This window comes from Camponotus floridanus, unplaced genomic scaffold (assembly GCF_003227725.1).
Source record: "Camponotus floridanus strain SB8 unplaced genomic scaffold, Cflo_v7.5 scaffold18, whole genome shotgun sequence".
NCBI lineage: Eukaryota > Metazoa > Arthropoda > Insecta > Hymenoptera > Formicidae > Camponotus > Camponotus floridanus.
The window spans coordinates 935,090-953,542 of NW_020229303.1; the positions used below are offsets into that span (position 1 = coordinate 935,090).

At 34.5% G+C, this 18,453-nt stretch overlaps 1 protein-coding gene across 2 annotated transcripts in view; it reads right to left on the reverse strand.

Annotated features, from left to right (window-relative positions):
• The window catches only part of LOC105255080 (integrin alpha-PS2), a 61,585-nt gene that overhangs the window by 25,443 nt on the left and 17,689 nt on the right, over positions 1 to 18,453 (reverse strand). For both annotated transcript variants that reach the window (XM_025407584.1, XM_025407585.1), the window contains exon 3: positions 13,330 to 13,448. In XM_025407584.1, coding sequence (XP_025263369.1) covers positions 13,330 to 13,448 — 119 coding nt within the window. The remainder of the gene's footprint in view (positions 1 to 13,329; positions 13,449 to 18,453) is intronic.

Below are 18,453 nucleotides of genomic sequence, written 5' to 3' on the forward strand. Positions count from 1 at the left end.
AAATTTAAATTAAATCCATACATTAAGATATATGAAATATAATTAAAATCAATCTCAAAATTTGTTAAAAATCTCTTCAAATTCCAATAAAGAAACGACTGGTGCGATTCAAATTAATTATCCTTTATCTTGATTTGATTTCTGGTATATATTGTTATAAATAAATGTCTATATGTCTATATCTTATACACGAAAAAGATTACTCTATAAAATTTCAAACCAAAATTTCAATATCGTTTGCGATGTGTTTGAATGGCAGACTAGTCGGACGAAGTACATTTGCAGAAATCATTTCGTCCAATATAACCGTGAGTTCTCTCACGCATTATGTCAATCATCTGTACTTGACCAAGCAACCAGAAGCAGCTGATGGCCTTAATAACGTTTATGCGAGCGTATAACGGGAGGTATTTACGTCCGATGTCTCAAGTCTACATCGTAAATCTCTCAAAATACGCGCGACCTGTCCCAACAATTTATCCTGGAACACATCGCGATTAATTTGTTGATGAAATCATGACGTGAGCAGCAATCATATTCTCTTCTGTAGCTACTGTAGATTTATCGGAAAGATAAAGAACCTGTGTTGCATACACGTACGACTCGCTAAACGATTCTCAAGCCTAGCAATAAGTGTAACGAAGTTGTATAATGCAATGCTTTTTGCCATCGCGATATATTATAGCATTTAAAAAAAATATCATTTTTAAATCCCGTATTTTTGCGTTACATTATGAGTATAATAAGGTACAGAAGCGGTACAATTTAAATTGAAAATCAGACCGAGAGTATCTTGATGAAATTAAGATATTATGTGGCTTCAGAAATAGAACGGTAGCTTCTCGTACATGATTACATAATTTATCTCACTGGCCAACATTTTAAACGCTTTTCAAGGCCATTCTGAGTAAATGAGGCTTAACAAGACGCACGTTGATTCCACATGCACGAGGATCGCGTGAACGATGTCGAGCTCTTCACAAGATGGAGATTACATGGGCGCAATGCTCGTGCATTATTAATTGCGAGCCAATTAAGGCGCGTCTAATATTACTACGGTGCGTCATTATACTCCTCTTGGGGATACCGTGGCTCATCCTTAATCGAAAATTACAAAAGGACTCCTCTTGATTGAAGTCGTTCCCCGGCGAAAAACGTAATCAGGCCGATGATGGATCCGCGGTACTCGAGATTATTCGAAGGAGCTACTCTTAATGACGATCTCGTCTTGTTTCAGAGTTAATTAGAAGAAATCGGGGACGTAACTGTATTTAAAGACCGCGTCATTATTGGTATATATTTCAAATTCGTCGACAAAGCCCTCGCAAAAAGGTACTCGAACTGATTGTCCTGCGAAAGTTTTTGCCCACTTTTTGAGATAAATCGACGAACCGCAAGGCTGATTGAACGTAACGATCGTCACGCGACGATCGTCGCTGCTTATCGATGATCGTCGAACGGGGAAGATGAAGGACGTGAAAAAAAAGAAGATGATACGCCAAAGTGCCGCAATTTATCTATTGCGCCAGTTTAGCTCAATCGCTCGAGTTTGCTCCAGTCGGACGCGCGATCTGTCCGTTTGTAAACGATTAAGTCGTTTGGCAACTCGCCGATACGCATCTCTGATAGGTCTGATCTGCCGACAAAATTAATGTATAATTTTTTTTGCACAAAGTATTTTTTAAGAAATTTTTATCTTGTATAAACAAAATGAGATTTCTCTTTCATCAACTTCTCTACATTATTCAATTTTCGTTAATTTAATTTTTATTTTTTAACGCTTTAAATAAACAGATTATTTTAAGAATTTCCGATTATCGTTAATTTAATTTTTATTTTTTCAATGCATTAAATGAACAATTTTTTCTATTAATTTCTAAGTTTTTTACTTTGTCCATTTAAACTTATAATAGATTCATTAGAAACAATTTATTACATATGCTTATTAGATATGCTCTCATTTTGCTCGGTGCAAACAAGAAAATCTAGATTCTAATGGTATGAAAAACACCGGAGATCCCGCCTTCAACATTGAATCGACTAAAACGCACGCTATTAACGATCCTGAAGTTTTCTTTTGCACAAGTGCGATTAAAAATGTAATAGCTGGTAATAAGAGACCGCAGGAAAACGCAATAAATTATTATTTATATAAGCAAAATGCAAAAATAGAATGCAGCTCGAATCTTCGATCTCGAGAATGCGTTTCGAGATGATGTGAAATTGCGTGTTTCACGATAAATGCAAGTAATTCGCGGTTCATTAAAGAGGACAGAATCTGAATACCGCTGGCATACGCCATTAAAGACGCGCCTTTGATTAGTAGGCTCGACCTCGTCACTTTTGCGCAACCAAATCTCCGTGAACAAACTCTACTAACAGCCGGAAATTAGTTCCGTGAAATTACCCCGACCGTGTATTTAGGGTAGCAATTAAATATATAATTCCACGAAAATAGGAGAAATTATCTTCGTTATTAAACGCAACATAATTCATTCAGACATTTATAGAGAATTATAATAAAACAATAATTGAAATATTTTCCCTTTCTCTCTTCGTAATATCTATTTTCTCCTTAAAATACTTTATAATGTAATTAAATTATGTTTTATGCGTAAAAATATAATAATTAAATATAATATAATATAATATAATAATTAAATATAATATAATAATTCTATAAATATAATTCTACACTGAGAAAAAAATCTGGTTGCATTAATTAGAATTCTGGTAGATTCAACCAGTATGTCTGTTGGAAAATGGACGAACCAGAATTCTTGTAGGAATTACCAGATGAATCTGATTAATTCTTTATAATTTATATATATAATTTCTTAGATAATTTCTTCCTGTTAAATTTACCAAATTTTCTGGTTAATAATACTAAACTCGCCAGCACCAAGTCGTCTAAAATTTTTTCCATCTAATCTCAAAAGTCTGTTTAATATTCTGAATTCCAACACAATTATTGCATAAATTCAATTCAGATTATTAAATAAATTATTTTAAATTCAGTTTGTTAGAAATTAAATTCAGATTTTAAATTCAGTTTGTTAGAAATTAAACTGATAAACAGTGTTGCAAGAAGAGGATGCAGCTCAAATACACACAATCAGAGAGCTAGCGTCCTCTTTCTGGCACTACTGCTCGTAAGAGAAAAAAATATACTTTGAATTTAGTGTTAATACTAATTCTTTATATACATTTCATGGCAAATATTGAATACGAGTTAAGTTAAGAAGCAAGCAAAGAAATTAATGTAATAAGAAATTTGATAGATCCAACCAGAAAATACTAATCAAATCCTTATAATAAAATCTATTAAACGTTCTAGTTATAAAAAAATCGAGTCTTATCATGATAACTAGAAATTCTTGTTTGATTTAACTAAAATGCCTTCAATCATATACGTCTTGTTGGTACAATCAAACGATTTTTCTCAGTGTATAATAATAATTCTATAAATATTAATATGCAAATATTTTACGACAGGAAATTTGCGAGAAAAATTCATCAAGTTCATTTAATCAAGTTGCCGTTCCCAAGACACAATGCAACGGTGCATGACGAAGATTACAAAGGAATTTTGCGAATAATTAAAGGCTATATAATATTCGTGTATCGGACAATGAAAATGCGCGATGATGATACGGAGGAATATACGTAACGTAAATTTCAAGGGTGTGGCCGGCTCGCGATTCGCGCTTCATTAAAGAGCGCGGAAGGATTTAAAAGGAAGTAATGATACGGTGCATGTGTGAGTGTGGGGCGCTTTCGGACAAGCGGCAGGAAGCTCACAGCAATGAAATTGCCCGATGCTCCGACCGGCAGCCAAAGTAACGTGCGTCTAATTGTCAGAGGAGTGGGAGGAAGGGAATAATAATATCCGTCTGCCGCGCGTTCCGCCTCGACTCGCTCGCTTTTCTTTTCGTAGATTGCACGCGCACGATCTCTACTCTTCATTAAAAAGGATCACTTGAGACGAGTTTAAAGATGGCTAATGACACGGTACTTTTAACGTCTTTATTCGGCCCGCTCTTTCTCGTCTTTCACCGAGTGCAACGTGCAAGAAGCGAAAGGCGCCGCAGCTTCTTCTTCGGTCCACGAAACGTTCTTGCACAGGCCGTTCAAGTGAACGAGCTCCCTTGCCACTTGATATTTTTTTTTGTTTATAAAACAAATAGAACAAAGATGCAAGAAACTCTTGAGAATCTATCTGAAGGAAAAAATATGAAAGATTAGGATATCTTTTAGATATATCTTTCTCAAACCTTTGTATGATTTAGAAAATTCTTTTTATTTTGTGATTTCTATCTATTTTATTTCCGTTACGATAAGTGCATTACGGATAACGCGTGCAAGAGGACTGAACGTGTTTGTAAATTGTAACATTGTATCGCTTGGTCAAGCAATTTCTAATACTTATCAGAGTGCACTTCGAGTGCACCATCGACTTTTCACAGCAGCTTCTTCTTGTGTTGTACACACGTGTGTTACATGTTTCAAATAATAAAGGGCACAAAAGGTAAAAGGCGAAGGAAACTAGTTGAATCGCTCGAGTGCACGGTAAATAGAACCGTAAAAATAGTGTTACCAGATTCAATATTGCGATGAGAAGGCATCAATTTATTTTCAGACTCACATAAGATAAACGGCTTTTCTCATTCTTATAAAGATACATCGAATAATCTGATAAGATCAGAACACAATTCTATACAAATTTTTGATCTTTTATTAATTTCAATATCTTCCTTTTAAAGTTAAAGGAAAAGTACACAGAAAAAAAAGAAAATATATTTAGTTTTAACATGGAAATCTTGAAATGAGATTATATTGCGTTAATTTAAGAAAAATATAATTGCTTGAATAATTGCTTTCTTGAATGAAGCCATTTTATATAGTTCAATCGAAAAAAATATGTTCTCATGATTTAAGATTTAATTTTTTTGAATGGAAAAGAAACAATGTTGGATAGAAAATAACATTTTTAAATCAAAGATTATAATTTTCTTAAAGTAGAATTAAATAATTATATATTTTTGAGATAACAATTACAATATTAAAATAAGACTATAATATTGTTGAAATTTAAAATTATTAAATTCTTCTAAGAAGATTAGAAATTGTTGCGTATATACGAAACAATAAACGCGTTAGTTTAAGTAAATAAGTTTTGATTTGACACTTCTTTTTTTCCGTGTAACATAATAAAAATGTACAGTCATTAAAATTTAGAAAATTTATAAAAAAAACTGCATGTTGTTAGACAAGCATGTATCAAAGAAAAGAATTGTCATGATCTACCCATAAATTATAGCACTTTTTTACATTGACGCACGAACGCATGATATGTCATTCACTAATTTTATCTGCGATCGATCGATAAATTTGAAGAAAAGAGTTCGACGGATATCGTTTTCGACAGTACGCCCCGATGGAGGCAAAAGTTATTTTAAGGGCTTGAATGAGGTCATCTCGGGTCGAACGTACGTAATTCGTTCTCTCGAATAAACCAAACAGTGTTTTCAATCGGTTGACAATTCATTTAAAGTTCTATGAAAAAGACAGACATATTCGGCGACTCGCGAGTAATTTTTTTTCGGGATCAGACTCAATAAGAATGAGCTAATGATGCAATATATCTGTTGAAAAAAGTGCCTTATCAGAGATGTTTTATATTCATTTATATTGAAATTTTTATATTGATTGAATTTTTATATTAAAATTTTTGTGGATATATATTTTGAATTTTTATTGTACATTAAAAAAACAAATAAGTATTTTGCGAGATTATAAAATAAGTACTTCAAATGTGTTGCGTTATTTTATGTTTAATTAAACGTTAGAATATTGTGCTTTCATCATATTTAATTTGCGCCTAAGTTTCAACTTTAATACGACATTTTGCGTAATGTATTTCTCTTACAATTAGTCGAGTTGCAAAAGTCCAAGAACTAAGATGACTATACCGAGAAGGTACTTTCGGAAATTGATGAACGATAAAACACATCGAAAATTGCACGTAAAAATGTAACAATGGGCAAAACCGATTTTATTTAAGTGAAATGACCTGGTAATGACTGGTCATAAAACATTACTCGCTCTTTATAACTCTTAATGATTCCAAAATATTTTATTTCATAAATTAATGAAGCAAAAAAGACGAATTTATTAAAAATTATTAGCAAAATCGTTTTGTATTATAATAAAATTTTGCGAAAAATAAATGCTGATTCGCGGACATTTTTGCGGGTTGAAATTATATCATCTATATATATTTGCTCACTTGAAATAAATGTTGAAAGTATCTCATGTAGATAAAAAATACATTTCAAGTTAAATCATTAAGATCATATTAGATCAGTAATTTACATTAATTTTCTATATTATATTATTTATCTCAAACAACATCATCACTGAAAAATTATCATAATCTTCTTATTGATTTTAATTTAATCCAAATTTATTCTAAAAAATTCTGTTATAAAATTTGTTCTATTGTAAAGTTACTCCCGTTACAATTTAATTATATCTTGTAGTGATATTGTCACTAAAATATTACTGAAACGTATTTTGCGTTTATGTAAAATTATTAGCGAAATTAAAAATCTGGAAGAATGGCTACCGGTTTTAGGGAAGCTCGGATATAAATTATCCGGAAACGAATGAGTTCGCCTTGAATTTGCTCGGCTCCCATAAGAACATCCACCTGGCTCCTTTTTGTCGAGAGAATGATTCTCGCGAGCGACAGGATAACAAAGTAGTGGCGTGAAGGGATATTTACGCGATGAAGGTGGAGTCTAAAAGACGGAGGTGGTTTACGCGAGCGCGTCGCTTTAATTTCGAAGTTGACTCACCTCGCGTGGTCAGTGTGAGTCACAACATTATTTATACAACATATGGTTGCAGTGTGATCCAGCCGCGGGATCATAGTCAGGCGACTTGGATTGTTCATCCGAGATTTATCTATTTAAAAAAATTTGAAACTACGTGTCAGAAATTTCACGACTTTCCACCTATAAAATTTTTATTGTTAAAAATTCAATTTGATCAGTATTATTTATATCGAAAAGATAACTGCATTATAGATTATTATAATAATTGTTTTTACATTTTTAATCATTTTTTACATTTTATACCATTTTTTTATTTGAATAAAAAATTTAATGAAAAATTAAATTAATTATACAATGTTTTTTTCGATTTAAAATGTCTCCGTAAAATTTTTTCGCTAGAAGCGTTTTCACGTAAAGAAATGTCGTTGGGGTAACAAAGTGCATCGCCCATATGAGTGCCCGAAGGGCACGAGAAAGGCCGCTGCAGGCAAAAAACAAGCGTTTAACGGGCATCGCAATTTGTCCCGTCGACAAAACACAGGACCGGAATGCGTATTGTCCGTTCGTTGGATTATCCTTCTGCCGCTTCAACTCCTCCCTCTCGTTCACTCTCATCGGGAGGCGGATGAGAGGCGTTGATTCGCGAACAAGAAATCATCGAAATTTATTTCTGTCTCGAGCGAGCCTCCCGAAAAGACCAGGGATTGAATAATGTCAATGCATCTGAAGCATTTAATTTTCTATTTAATATAGAAATTTAAATTAAGTGACATTATATCAATTTAAATAAGCTTGTAACCTGATGGAATAATAATTATAATTGCAAATAGATTGACAAGGTAGATAAATCAAGAGCCCGTGATTTATGATTGGAAAACTGTCAACTAACATCGTTTCTACGATTCGAGAGCTCTGTAATCATTTCCAGCTATCCACAAATTTTTCCCCATCTTTTCTCGATCATTCATTCCTTCTTTATCGCGATGTGTCGAACGCGTAGAAGGCGCCGAACGGCGAGTCCCCGAAAGAGATCGGCGGCACGTACGAAGACAGAATGATCAATGACGTCTCGCGGTATCTTTCGTATAGCCGCGAGAATTTCTCGAACATTGTCCTGTCGGTCCCGTCCAACAATGGTATTTCCATTCTCACGAGAGCCGACAAACGACTATCTCGGACCTATCCAGCGCCGCGTGCGCGCATTCACGAGAGATCCCGCCAATTCCCAAAAAGGGGTGAAGCATCGAGAATAAAGAACGGGAGAAGTTCGAGGATGAAGTGGCAGAAAATGGCTACAGGACGCGCGGCGAACTCCGACTGGCAAAAGACGAAGAGCAAGAAGAAAAGGGCAAAGAAGAGGTCCCGGAGAGGAGGAGGAGGAAGAGAAGGAAGGAGGGGGAGAGGGAGGACAGCTACACAGGGGGTTCACAGAGGCGAAAGGAGATGAGGATTTCGTACAAGGCTCTGCTTTCAGGCTGGGTCGCCGAGGTCGCGATTGTCCTCTGCTTTGATATCGCGCGGTGGGCTTGGTTAACTTTTTAATCGATGCGTTTTTGCCGACATCGACGACGACAAGGAGGACGAAAGCGAAAGCGACTCGCCAGTGGGGACAACAACATCGTGACTTTATCGTTCTGTCTCGACTATATTTTATTGTTACCGATTGTTCCTTCGTTTCTGCCTCTCTTCACCCAGCCGAACGCTTTTTTGCTTCCACGGAGAAGTTCCGGTCTTCGTCTCGGGTCCTCTTTCTGCATTGTTCCCTGCATTCACCGAATCCTCTCCTTGCAGATTTAATCGAAATCAAACGTCATGTTAATGCAGCGAAATTTACGGTATGATAGCGAAGGTCAACGAATCCAAAATTCGTTAAGAAGAATTGATTTTATAAATAATTATACTTGTGCATCTTTTTAAAAAATAATCATTTAATAGTCGCAAGAAAATTATGAAAGAATAAACAATTATGAGAATATTGATTCGATTGTCTTCAATTGCTACGATACTTTTTAATCGGTGAAATCAATGATAAAGAAATATTCATCTCATCGATAGAAAGTGCATTGTCCATAAACATGTTGCATCGAATAATAGCGGACCACACCTTCGCTTTATTTAGACAGAGAGGAAGAGTGCGCCGGAGAAAAGTCCGAAACGCGAAACATCTGTTAGCAATCAAGGCGGGGGCCGCATCTTTGAAATGTCGGCAGATCGCGAGAGAAACGCGTACAGGGGGGCGCGATGAAGAAACAGATTAAGAAGTGCCGTTGAATTGGATTGCGGTAAAAAAAGGACGATGCGTCTGCACCGAGGATGCGCGAAAGGGAGGAATGCGTCAGTGGTGAAAGGTCCGCTGGGAGAGGCCAGTCTCTCTCTCTTTATTCGCGCGAATATTGCTCTTACCGACTTCTACGATGACCAAGAAGATCTAGCATTCCACACGACCTACAAATTACCCCTACACACGTTGCACATAGAGAAACGAAAGAGCAACCAGGAAACGACCTTTCGATGCCGCCCTCGTAACCACAAGATCGTTAAATCGCACTGACGCACGAGGACTCGTAAACATAATGCCAGAGGCATCGGTTTATTATACGTGCCCCAGATCGTGTTTACCAGAATAAGATGCATTAGAATATGGATTATATCAAATAAAACTTAAATTTATTATTATAAATTGATGTTTATATTTCTCTTGCGAGAGAGATTGACTTGATATGACATAATAATAATAATAAGTCATTTGAATCTTTAGGATTCGAGTCTTTATAAATCGTAGGGCCTAGACCGTGACTTCATGAGGCGATAAACATCGTTGCATAAAACTAAAAACACCTTCCAGCACCTACGGCGCCTTCGTTCACCTTTCGTACACGATCTTTACACGCGATCTTTTTGTCTCGGGGGCAATTAATGGTAAAAGCACTCGTCGGTGGTAAACCAATCGATGACTAAACGCGTGAAATTCGCCACTAGAGATCGAAATGAACCATTATTCGCCAATGTATCCGACAAAGAGCATTAACAAGTTTCTATTCCAAGGTAACAATCGCCTTTGGCCACTTCGATTTTTGCCTATTTATACAATAAAAAAAATGATGAAAACTTATATGTATAATCAAGTAGTCGATTTAATTTTTTTTGTGAAATTTGAACTAGAAGAATCAATCATTGTTGAACAAAAAATCGGATTTTGCAAAACGACACATAATTAATTATTTTGATTTTTAATTCATAAATTCATAAATTTGTTAATTTTACCTTATTTTAAAATTCATGCTACAAAGCAACTTCTCACAAACATTTCAATAAACTTATACCGCTGTTTTTTATTTAATAATAATATTATTTGTTGAAATAGAGAAACTATTGCATTTCCATTTATACTAAATGGCGTTAATTATTTGATTCGCTAATGTATTCATTACTCGATAGATTTATTTGTGATTTCTCTCTTTCGATCACACTTTCATTACAAGAATTTTAAAGAGGGTTAGACACAAATTTATATGCTTACACCCGTATATGATTTTCGAAAGGCACCGAACTCACCAGCAAACATCAACCATGCGTGACGAGAATATAATATAACGCATCGACGCATTGTTTTAACACCGACAGGCGCATTAAAGTCTCTGTATCGCACATGCGACTCACGCACCTCCGGTCGTAAAATAAGACACTCGTCGATTTCCATCGGCTGTAATTTTTTTCAAATGGACGAACAAACTAATCACTCGCATAAATTAAATTTTGTCAGACCTTTATGAATTACATTTCTTATTGGCAGGAATGAAATTAAAAGTATCTAGAAATAGAATCTGATCTATGATAATCTATTTCCTCTCAATTGCAATCACTTCATTGAATGAATCATTTATTTTTTAATAACTATCATGGTGCGTATTATTTTTTATATATCTTGTATGTATTACTAATAATTTTTATGAACAAATGGAAGAATTAATTTTTACGAAAAAAGTAGGAGAAAACAGTAGAACAAAGAAATGAAACTTTCTGCATCAGTAGTAATTACTTACTTTAATCTACACATTGGGGAGACAAAAGCGATGTGGAGAAAGCGAGAGAGAGCAATCGCGAAAAAAGTGCGTTTAGTGAACGTGCATTCTCGCATTCTGGAGTAAGTAGATAATTTCGGAATAATGTCGGCGCGTCAGGGAAGGATGGGAATGTCGTTGACGGGCGGCGACATCTCGCTATGTGAAAATTACGCGAGCATGAGAACGATAATCGTCGCTAATACGCCTTTCACATACGAATGCGGCCTTATTTATGGCTGTCCTCCTCGTTCGTTGCCCATCGTGAGTCCCCGATTCACTCCGACCGTGTCGAATTTCTTCGAAATCCACTAGTCATTCACACATCATTTTTAATCGCGCAATCACCTAAGATTACTTTAACGTTATGAATGAGCTGAACACAAATGATCAAAATAGTCTTCTGCATTTTGATAAAAGAGTAATTTAATAACTCGTAATTTTTTAACGAATGCTACCTTTGTAAAAATTTTTTATATAAACACAAAAAGTGTAATATAAAAAAATGGACAAACTAAATATTAATGCTGAAATAAATACTAATACGAGATAAATATTTTTAAAATCCTTTCATATATAATAATAATAATTATATAAAGGAAAAAATGCAGATAGAAAATTATAAATAACGCGATATTACCCAATATGACAAATTTGACAGTTAAAAAAAATTAACAGAAAGCACGTGACATAATTATGGCGCAAAAAATCAAATTAATGCAGCACGAAATTAATTATACGCCCTGAAAAAGAGCCCGTTGTAACTAAATCGCCCTGAAAACGTGAGTTCTGCCCGTCTGCGTATTTTGCAAACGCCGCTTCCTGGCTTACCCTTTTACCCGCTTACTCGTTCAATCTCCGCATCTCGCCATCATAGCGGCCACCGCAGCCGTGCGTGATGAGCATACGCACATGCGTGCGGCGTAGTCTCCTGCGCGCGGAAGCGCAGCGCACATAAAGATAGATAAAGACGGCTCTCGCACATCATAGGGACCGCCGCACGATTTGAGGGAGGGAGGAGGGGGAGGGGGGAGGAGGGAGAAAAAAAAAGGACTCTGGGAAGAGCGAAGATCTTCGCGCTAGATTGGTGCATATCCGACTTCCCTGCTTGTGGGGCGCGAGAAATCCATTGCGAGAAACGCATCTAAGCGAGGGCGGCGGCGCGTTACATCGCGAACGTGCCGGACCGCCGTAACGGAGCCTCCGCACGCACTCTGAATTAGAAATCTGCGTGGAAGTTACGAGCGGGCAGATAATGACTTCAACACGTATCGCAGATGGCGAGTGTTGATGAGATAAGGGGTGCAGCCGAAAAGGGCTAGACGAGACTGAATGAAGATTGTAATTTTGTGTCCGAGAAAAGAAATAAGAGTTTTGTAGCTGAGTATAATCAAAAATTAAAAAGTATACCATTTTATAATGTATATATTTATATCTTTTTTATGCTGTACTATTTTATATTTATGTATGCCTCTTTAGAGAAATTTAGATTATTTCTCAATATTTATAAATGAAAAATAATGGAAATTAATATACTCTTCATTTAGTTTTATCATACTACACGTTAATGTGCACAGTATAAAAATAAATAATTTAACTTGTAAATTCCGTGCTAATTTGACCCGCTCGCGAGACGTCTCGAAGTCACAAATGAAACAAGGAACGCGCCGGGAATTCGTTTGTTTTCGAACCCTGAAATAGAAGCTGTGGCCTTCTGGGAACACACGACTGTAATCTCTTAGAAGATCTATTCGAAACTCTAGTTATAGATCTCACAAATAAATATATTAAAAGTTAGAAAAAAAAATATGAACAATCTCTTCATCACTTTTTATATATTTTTCTAAAATATATTCTTATCTTTTCTTGGCTTTAAAAGAGTTTCTCTTGATAAAGAGAGATTGAGATCGCCTAGATTTCAACTAAAGCCTCATCGTTTATTTTCATTGGCACATATCGTTTATTTCATTAAACTTTCATAACACCTCAAGATTTCTACGAATTATAAACACGACGTATACATACGCAGCTAAAAAAAGTTAATATTTCTGCTGAAATAATAATGTCTCGCGTTAAAAATTAATATTATTATAAAATGTATATTATTATTTTATTATGTCTCTAAAGAAGAATAAAACATTTTATTTTAAATTGCCAGAAATATAACATATTAATATTTATTGTAGTTAAAATTTGTGCCAACGAAATATATCAATTAAATATAAGCAATTCATTAATTAAAAATTCATTACGTATTTTCATAATTAATAGTAATTCATAATTAATTAATTTTCATAATTAAATAGTTGCTCCATTTAAAGCAGTTACATGTTATTATCAAATAATTATTATACGCTAATAAAACGTGACGCTGACGTTTCAAATAAAATGCAAATCGTGCACTTCGATATCAGAGAAGTTGTACTTACCAGAATCGGACCTCCATCCCTGTTAGAGGTTGAAACCGTGGCGCCAAACCACTGCAATGTCTTGTTGTCGACCTGACTCAAGCCACCAGCTACATTTCGATTTCTGACGTAGTTGTGCCCTACACAAAAAAAAAAGATTTTTCTAATTGAAAATTTGATCTTAAAGTAATCTACTCGGAAATTTAATTGTACGCAAAATAATTGTTATATGTACACGTATAAAAAATTAAATACGAGATAGTCAATATGTAATGTAAAATATAGCGTTTGTAGAAAAATAATTGAAAGAATTTATTATTTTATTAATTTGATGATCAAATAGAGAAATGATATAGAGAGAAATAAATATACGTATGAATTGTATCTTTATTTTAATTATTTTAAATATTAATTATTTACTTATTTTAAATATTTTAAATATTAAAATGTAATGCGTTTATTTATATATATTTTCGTATATTATATAATATATATTATATACTTTCAAAATAGAGAGAAATGCACAATTATGCAGAGCGATTAATCAGAGAGCAAAGGAATTAATACCTAATTATCCTGTCAGGTGTGTGGTGTGTAATCACTTAACAGGAAATAACCTAATATGTCGTTGAATGAAATGAAACGAATACGACGAAATATTATGAAACGGCAAGAATGAGTCTCACTGACATTTGCAGCTGGTAATCCCACTATAAGGTTAATTCCGGTCGAACCCGCAATCTTTGTGATATTCATCATATCAAAGGTACCATTTGTGGAAGGTAATTTATAGAAGAATATGCCCAGTTATATGCGATATCAGACGAGTACAAAATGATCGATTCGTGAATTGCGTTTTTTTTTCACATCCCTATTATCCTTCATCATCGTCGAAAAAGAGGGATCTCCAATGAGGATATATTGACTAAATATAGAAGTTTGATTTATTCGCGCAATAAGAGCCATGTGTGTGAACTTTGATCACAGATACGTCGAAGACAAAAAAGAAATTATTATTCTGTAATTTTGAAAAAACAAAAAGCAATTTTCAATTTTATAAATGAGAAATCACACTAGATTAAGTACTGTTCTTTAACTAACTCAATACAAATAATTCAACAACGTCACGTAAGGTCGACCTTGCGATTATCGTTCGATGATCTCGGGAAAAGAAGCGCGGACAGGTGTCACAATGAAGAAACTTTAAGTGTGCCCTGCATTTTTCTTCATCGATTTTACGAATTGAGTGAACCCGTTAGTCCGTATCGGTCGGCTTTACTCCTTAAAGGGAAGTTGTCCTTCGCTTCTCAACCCTTACCGGTTTGTCATGACTGGAAAGCGCACAAGCAGAATGATTCCAGTAAAATCTCGAATATCAGAATTAATTTTATCAAAATTAATTGACAATTATTTGCATAATGCGACAAACATTTTCTATTTCATGAAGCTCTCTTTACCTTATATATAAACTCCCTTCAAGATTTCATAATAACATGAATAAATTAACTTTATATAATTAAAATAAATTAAAATATTTCATTAGTTTGATAATATTTCACACGAAAAAATTACGTGATTTTTCTATTCAAAAGCTAATTATAATAAATGTAAAGTTTCAAGAAGTCGCAAGTATCAAGAAGAGATATTTCTTATATTAGATTTTTAGAAATTGATTCTTGTGAATAGTATGCGGCCGAACCTTCCGAGAGACAGAGCTAGGACAGAACAGTCTTACGGTTTTCTGTATTAGGTATCATTGGTTTCTTGCAGAGAAACGGTTCTCAGTATTTCCAGACAGTCCGACACACGGTAAGGTGTACGACAAAAGTCGAGTTCCTCGAGACAACGTTTTCGCACGAGTGGCCAAAGAGTGAGTGACCTCGAAGATCTGCACGAGATCTCTTCCTTGTATGCAGGTAGAATCAATAATACGTGATCGAAACAATTGTTTGACTACAATGTATCGCAGGTGGTACATCTCGAGTAAGAATTTTAAAAAAGTCAGATTCGTCTCAAGACATTTCGTTTTCAAAAATTGTAAGTTTTAGCAACAGTTTCCTTTATATCCACCAATAATTCTGATACTTTATGTGTGAAACGTGCTATATCAGAGAAATTAAAAATTGATTTAAAAATAAAGAGACCGGAATTATTGATAAAATATGTTAAAAATTATAGAATTCTTTATGAATATAGGATTTCACGATTTTTTAAAAATATATAATATATATAGTTTATAATTTAATATAATTGAATACAGTTTATAATTTTTATAGAAATAACTTTTTCAAAAACTGAGATACCGTGAAAATTTTTTTGGAAAATTATAAAACTATTGCAGATATAAATATAATTGTTGCTTTCAATTTTTGAAAATAAAATGCCAATTAAGAGTAATCGAAATTTTATATAGTCATCGGATCGATGACGAAGGAAGCAATTAAAACGATCCTCTTTTCAATCTTGATTACAATTCTCCTCACGATTGTATATATATCATTAATAATTCATTTAACAAACACAATTTATTAATAAAAAAATCTAATATAAAATTACAGATATAAAAAGATGAAAACTTACAAGAGTAAATGCATGTTTAAACAATTTTTTATCCGAAAAAAAGTGCGCTTATAAAGTACGAAAAATCAACTGTAGTTTTCTCGAATAAATTGTGGCTAAAGTTAGACGTTCTGTACAAATTATAACAAATCATTCGTCAAAGTAATAATAATATTGTTCTCGTTGAGGCTCCATCGCGAAACCAGGCGATGGTTATTTTTGAGAGCGACTCCGTTCGCGAGATTTCTACGACACACTGTAAATCCGGACGATGGTTAACCTCCACTATTTTAAACCGTAACATAAACTTTTAAAAGAAATACGGATTCGTGAAACGGCCTTCTTGAAGAACGAATGTGATTTTACGTAATATCTTCTCAAACCCAATATTGAATATCATTATTTAGATAACGGCAAGAAACGCTCTTGCGTAGTGCATATAATTAAAGAAAGAATAAATAAAAGCAATTCATTAAATATTCATACAAATATTATTCAAGTATCCAATGTAAATTGAATAAAAGAAAATAAATTGCTTTGAATAAGCAACTTATGTTTCAACGAACATACATAAATAATTCATCGATTAAATAATTGCTAATCACATGAAATATAATTAAAAAATACCGTAAATACATCTAAATAATGCTTTTTAATTTCAATAATTACGTGAACAGTAACGGGGTGCATGTTGAAGCTGGAGTTCAATTATCGCGAAATCGCGAATTTGGCGAACGTGGTGAAGCAAGCTTTCGACGATATCGCGAACGAGTATCGCGAGAAAACCCAATCTCGCGTGACAATGCTTATATATGTACGTACGTGCAAAGGTTCGAGAAATAATCGAGATGTTTTCGTTCGCGCGCCAAGAATCGACGACGCCGGAGCAAGAACAGCTACGACTACCGGGTACGATCCTAATTGGACAAGATCGAGGGAGGATAGAGCACGTTCGGTCTAATTATCGATCAAAGCGAAATGTTCGTCCGCGGATATAATAGTGGCCGACCGTGGAACTGGAGAGGTGAATCGGACTAATTGGATGTACAAGTCGGAATCTTGTATGCGCAGCTGAACGAAAATGTTTCCTCGAGTAAAACAACGCGACTTAAACGGAAACGAAGAAAGAGAAAAACACTTACTAAAAGACCGGGGGAAGTCCCGTACTTTTTATTGCATAAGAATAAGATCTTCGCGTGAATGCAAATCGATGAAATCGAATATAAAACAGAAATAGATTTGGAAAGCAATTGCGCAATTTTACGCATGGACAATTTAATTATAATGATCGTTAATTAAAGCTATATGCAGTTCATCGATTCATAATTTCTTAAATCTTCAAATCTATTAATCGTCTTCAAATTTTATTTTAATTTAGTTATTTAACCTGCAAATTTATTTTTTGTAATTAAATGCGAGAAAAAAGTTTATAAAATTAATAATTAATTATTATAACACAATTGGCACACAATTTTTAATTCTGATAAAATAATTCAAATTATGTCGAATCAATTGAAAAAAGATTGCAGAAGAAATAATCATAAGAATCTAAAAAATCAAGATTCAAATGGAACGAATACATATGTAAGAAACATCATATCTTTCTCGTAATAAAACATAGCTATGATTCAACTATCCACGCATTCTCTAGCTTCCCGATTATGCGTGAACGCACTGAAAAGGAAGAGATATACATATATAGGTATCTCCATACGTTTCGATTGTTTCTTTTATTGCGATCTCGCGTTACCGATTGATCCCACTCACGTGCTCCATTCGTTGGATAATGTAACGTGGAAATCTCAACGGGGTATCGGTCCGGTGCGATTTCCTGGCGATCGTGCTCGATGCGGTCAATTTTGCTTTCTCGCGTGAACGAATCTATAACCGGCATCGATATTACCTGCGAGAGTCGGTCGAAATCGCGGATCGCCGTCGAGATACGATAGCGTTACGAGGTGTGTAACCGCGTCTAATTCGCGCCGCAGATTTATCCCGCTAATTTGCATTAGTTCGATTCACGCGCATGTTTATGAGCGGCGCGAAAGATTGCATCGGGCGCGAGTGCGAGTCATATTTTTAACCCCCTCGCTTTTACCGGAGATCTTTATGAGCTCCGTACTTTAAACGCGGTCACTCTAATTGGTTCGCGAGCGCGTTACTTCTCCCCGTCAGACTTTACGCAACGTTTCCTTCCTGGATTTATAAACTGAGCGTTATGTGAACATCAGAGAACGAGCGGCCGCAGGTTTCTTAGATCGAAAGCACGAATTTATGGTGGTTAATCGGATTCGTTAGAGGTATTTCCCGACGTTTGAATAGTTTTAGATGTCGAGATAGAGCTCGATTAATCGATTCATATGATTTCCATTAAGTTGAAAAGATCACATTTATTTACAAAAATCAAAATACTAAAATTTCAATGAAATTTATGTGTCTCAAAAGAATATAATTTATTAAAAAAATAAAATTTTACGATTTTTTTAGGAAAAATTTAGTATACTGAATTACAAGTTGTTTGATTCAATATTATCATTGTTAGACAATTTCTTGATAAATCAAAGTGCGATTTATGATCTTGAACAA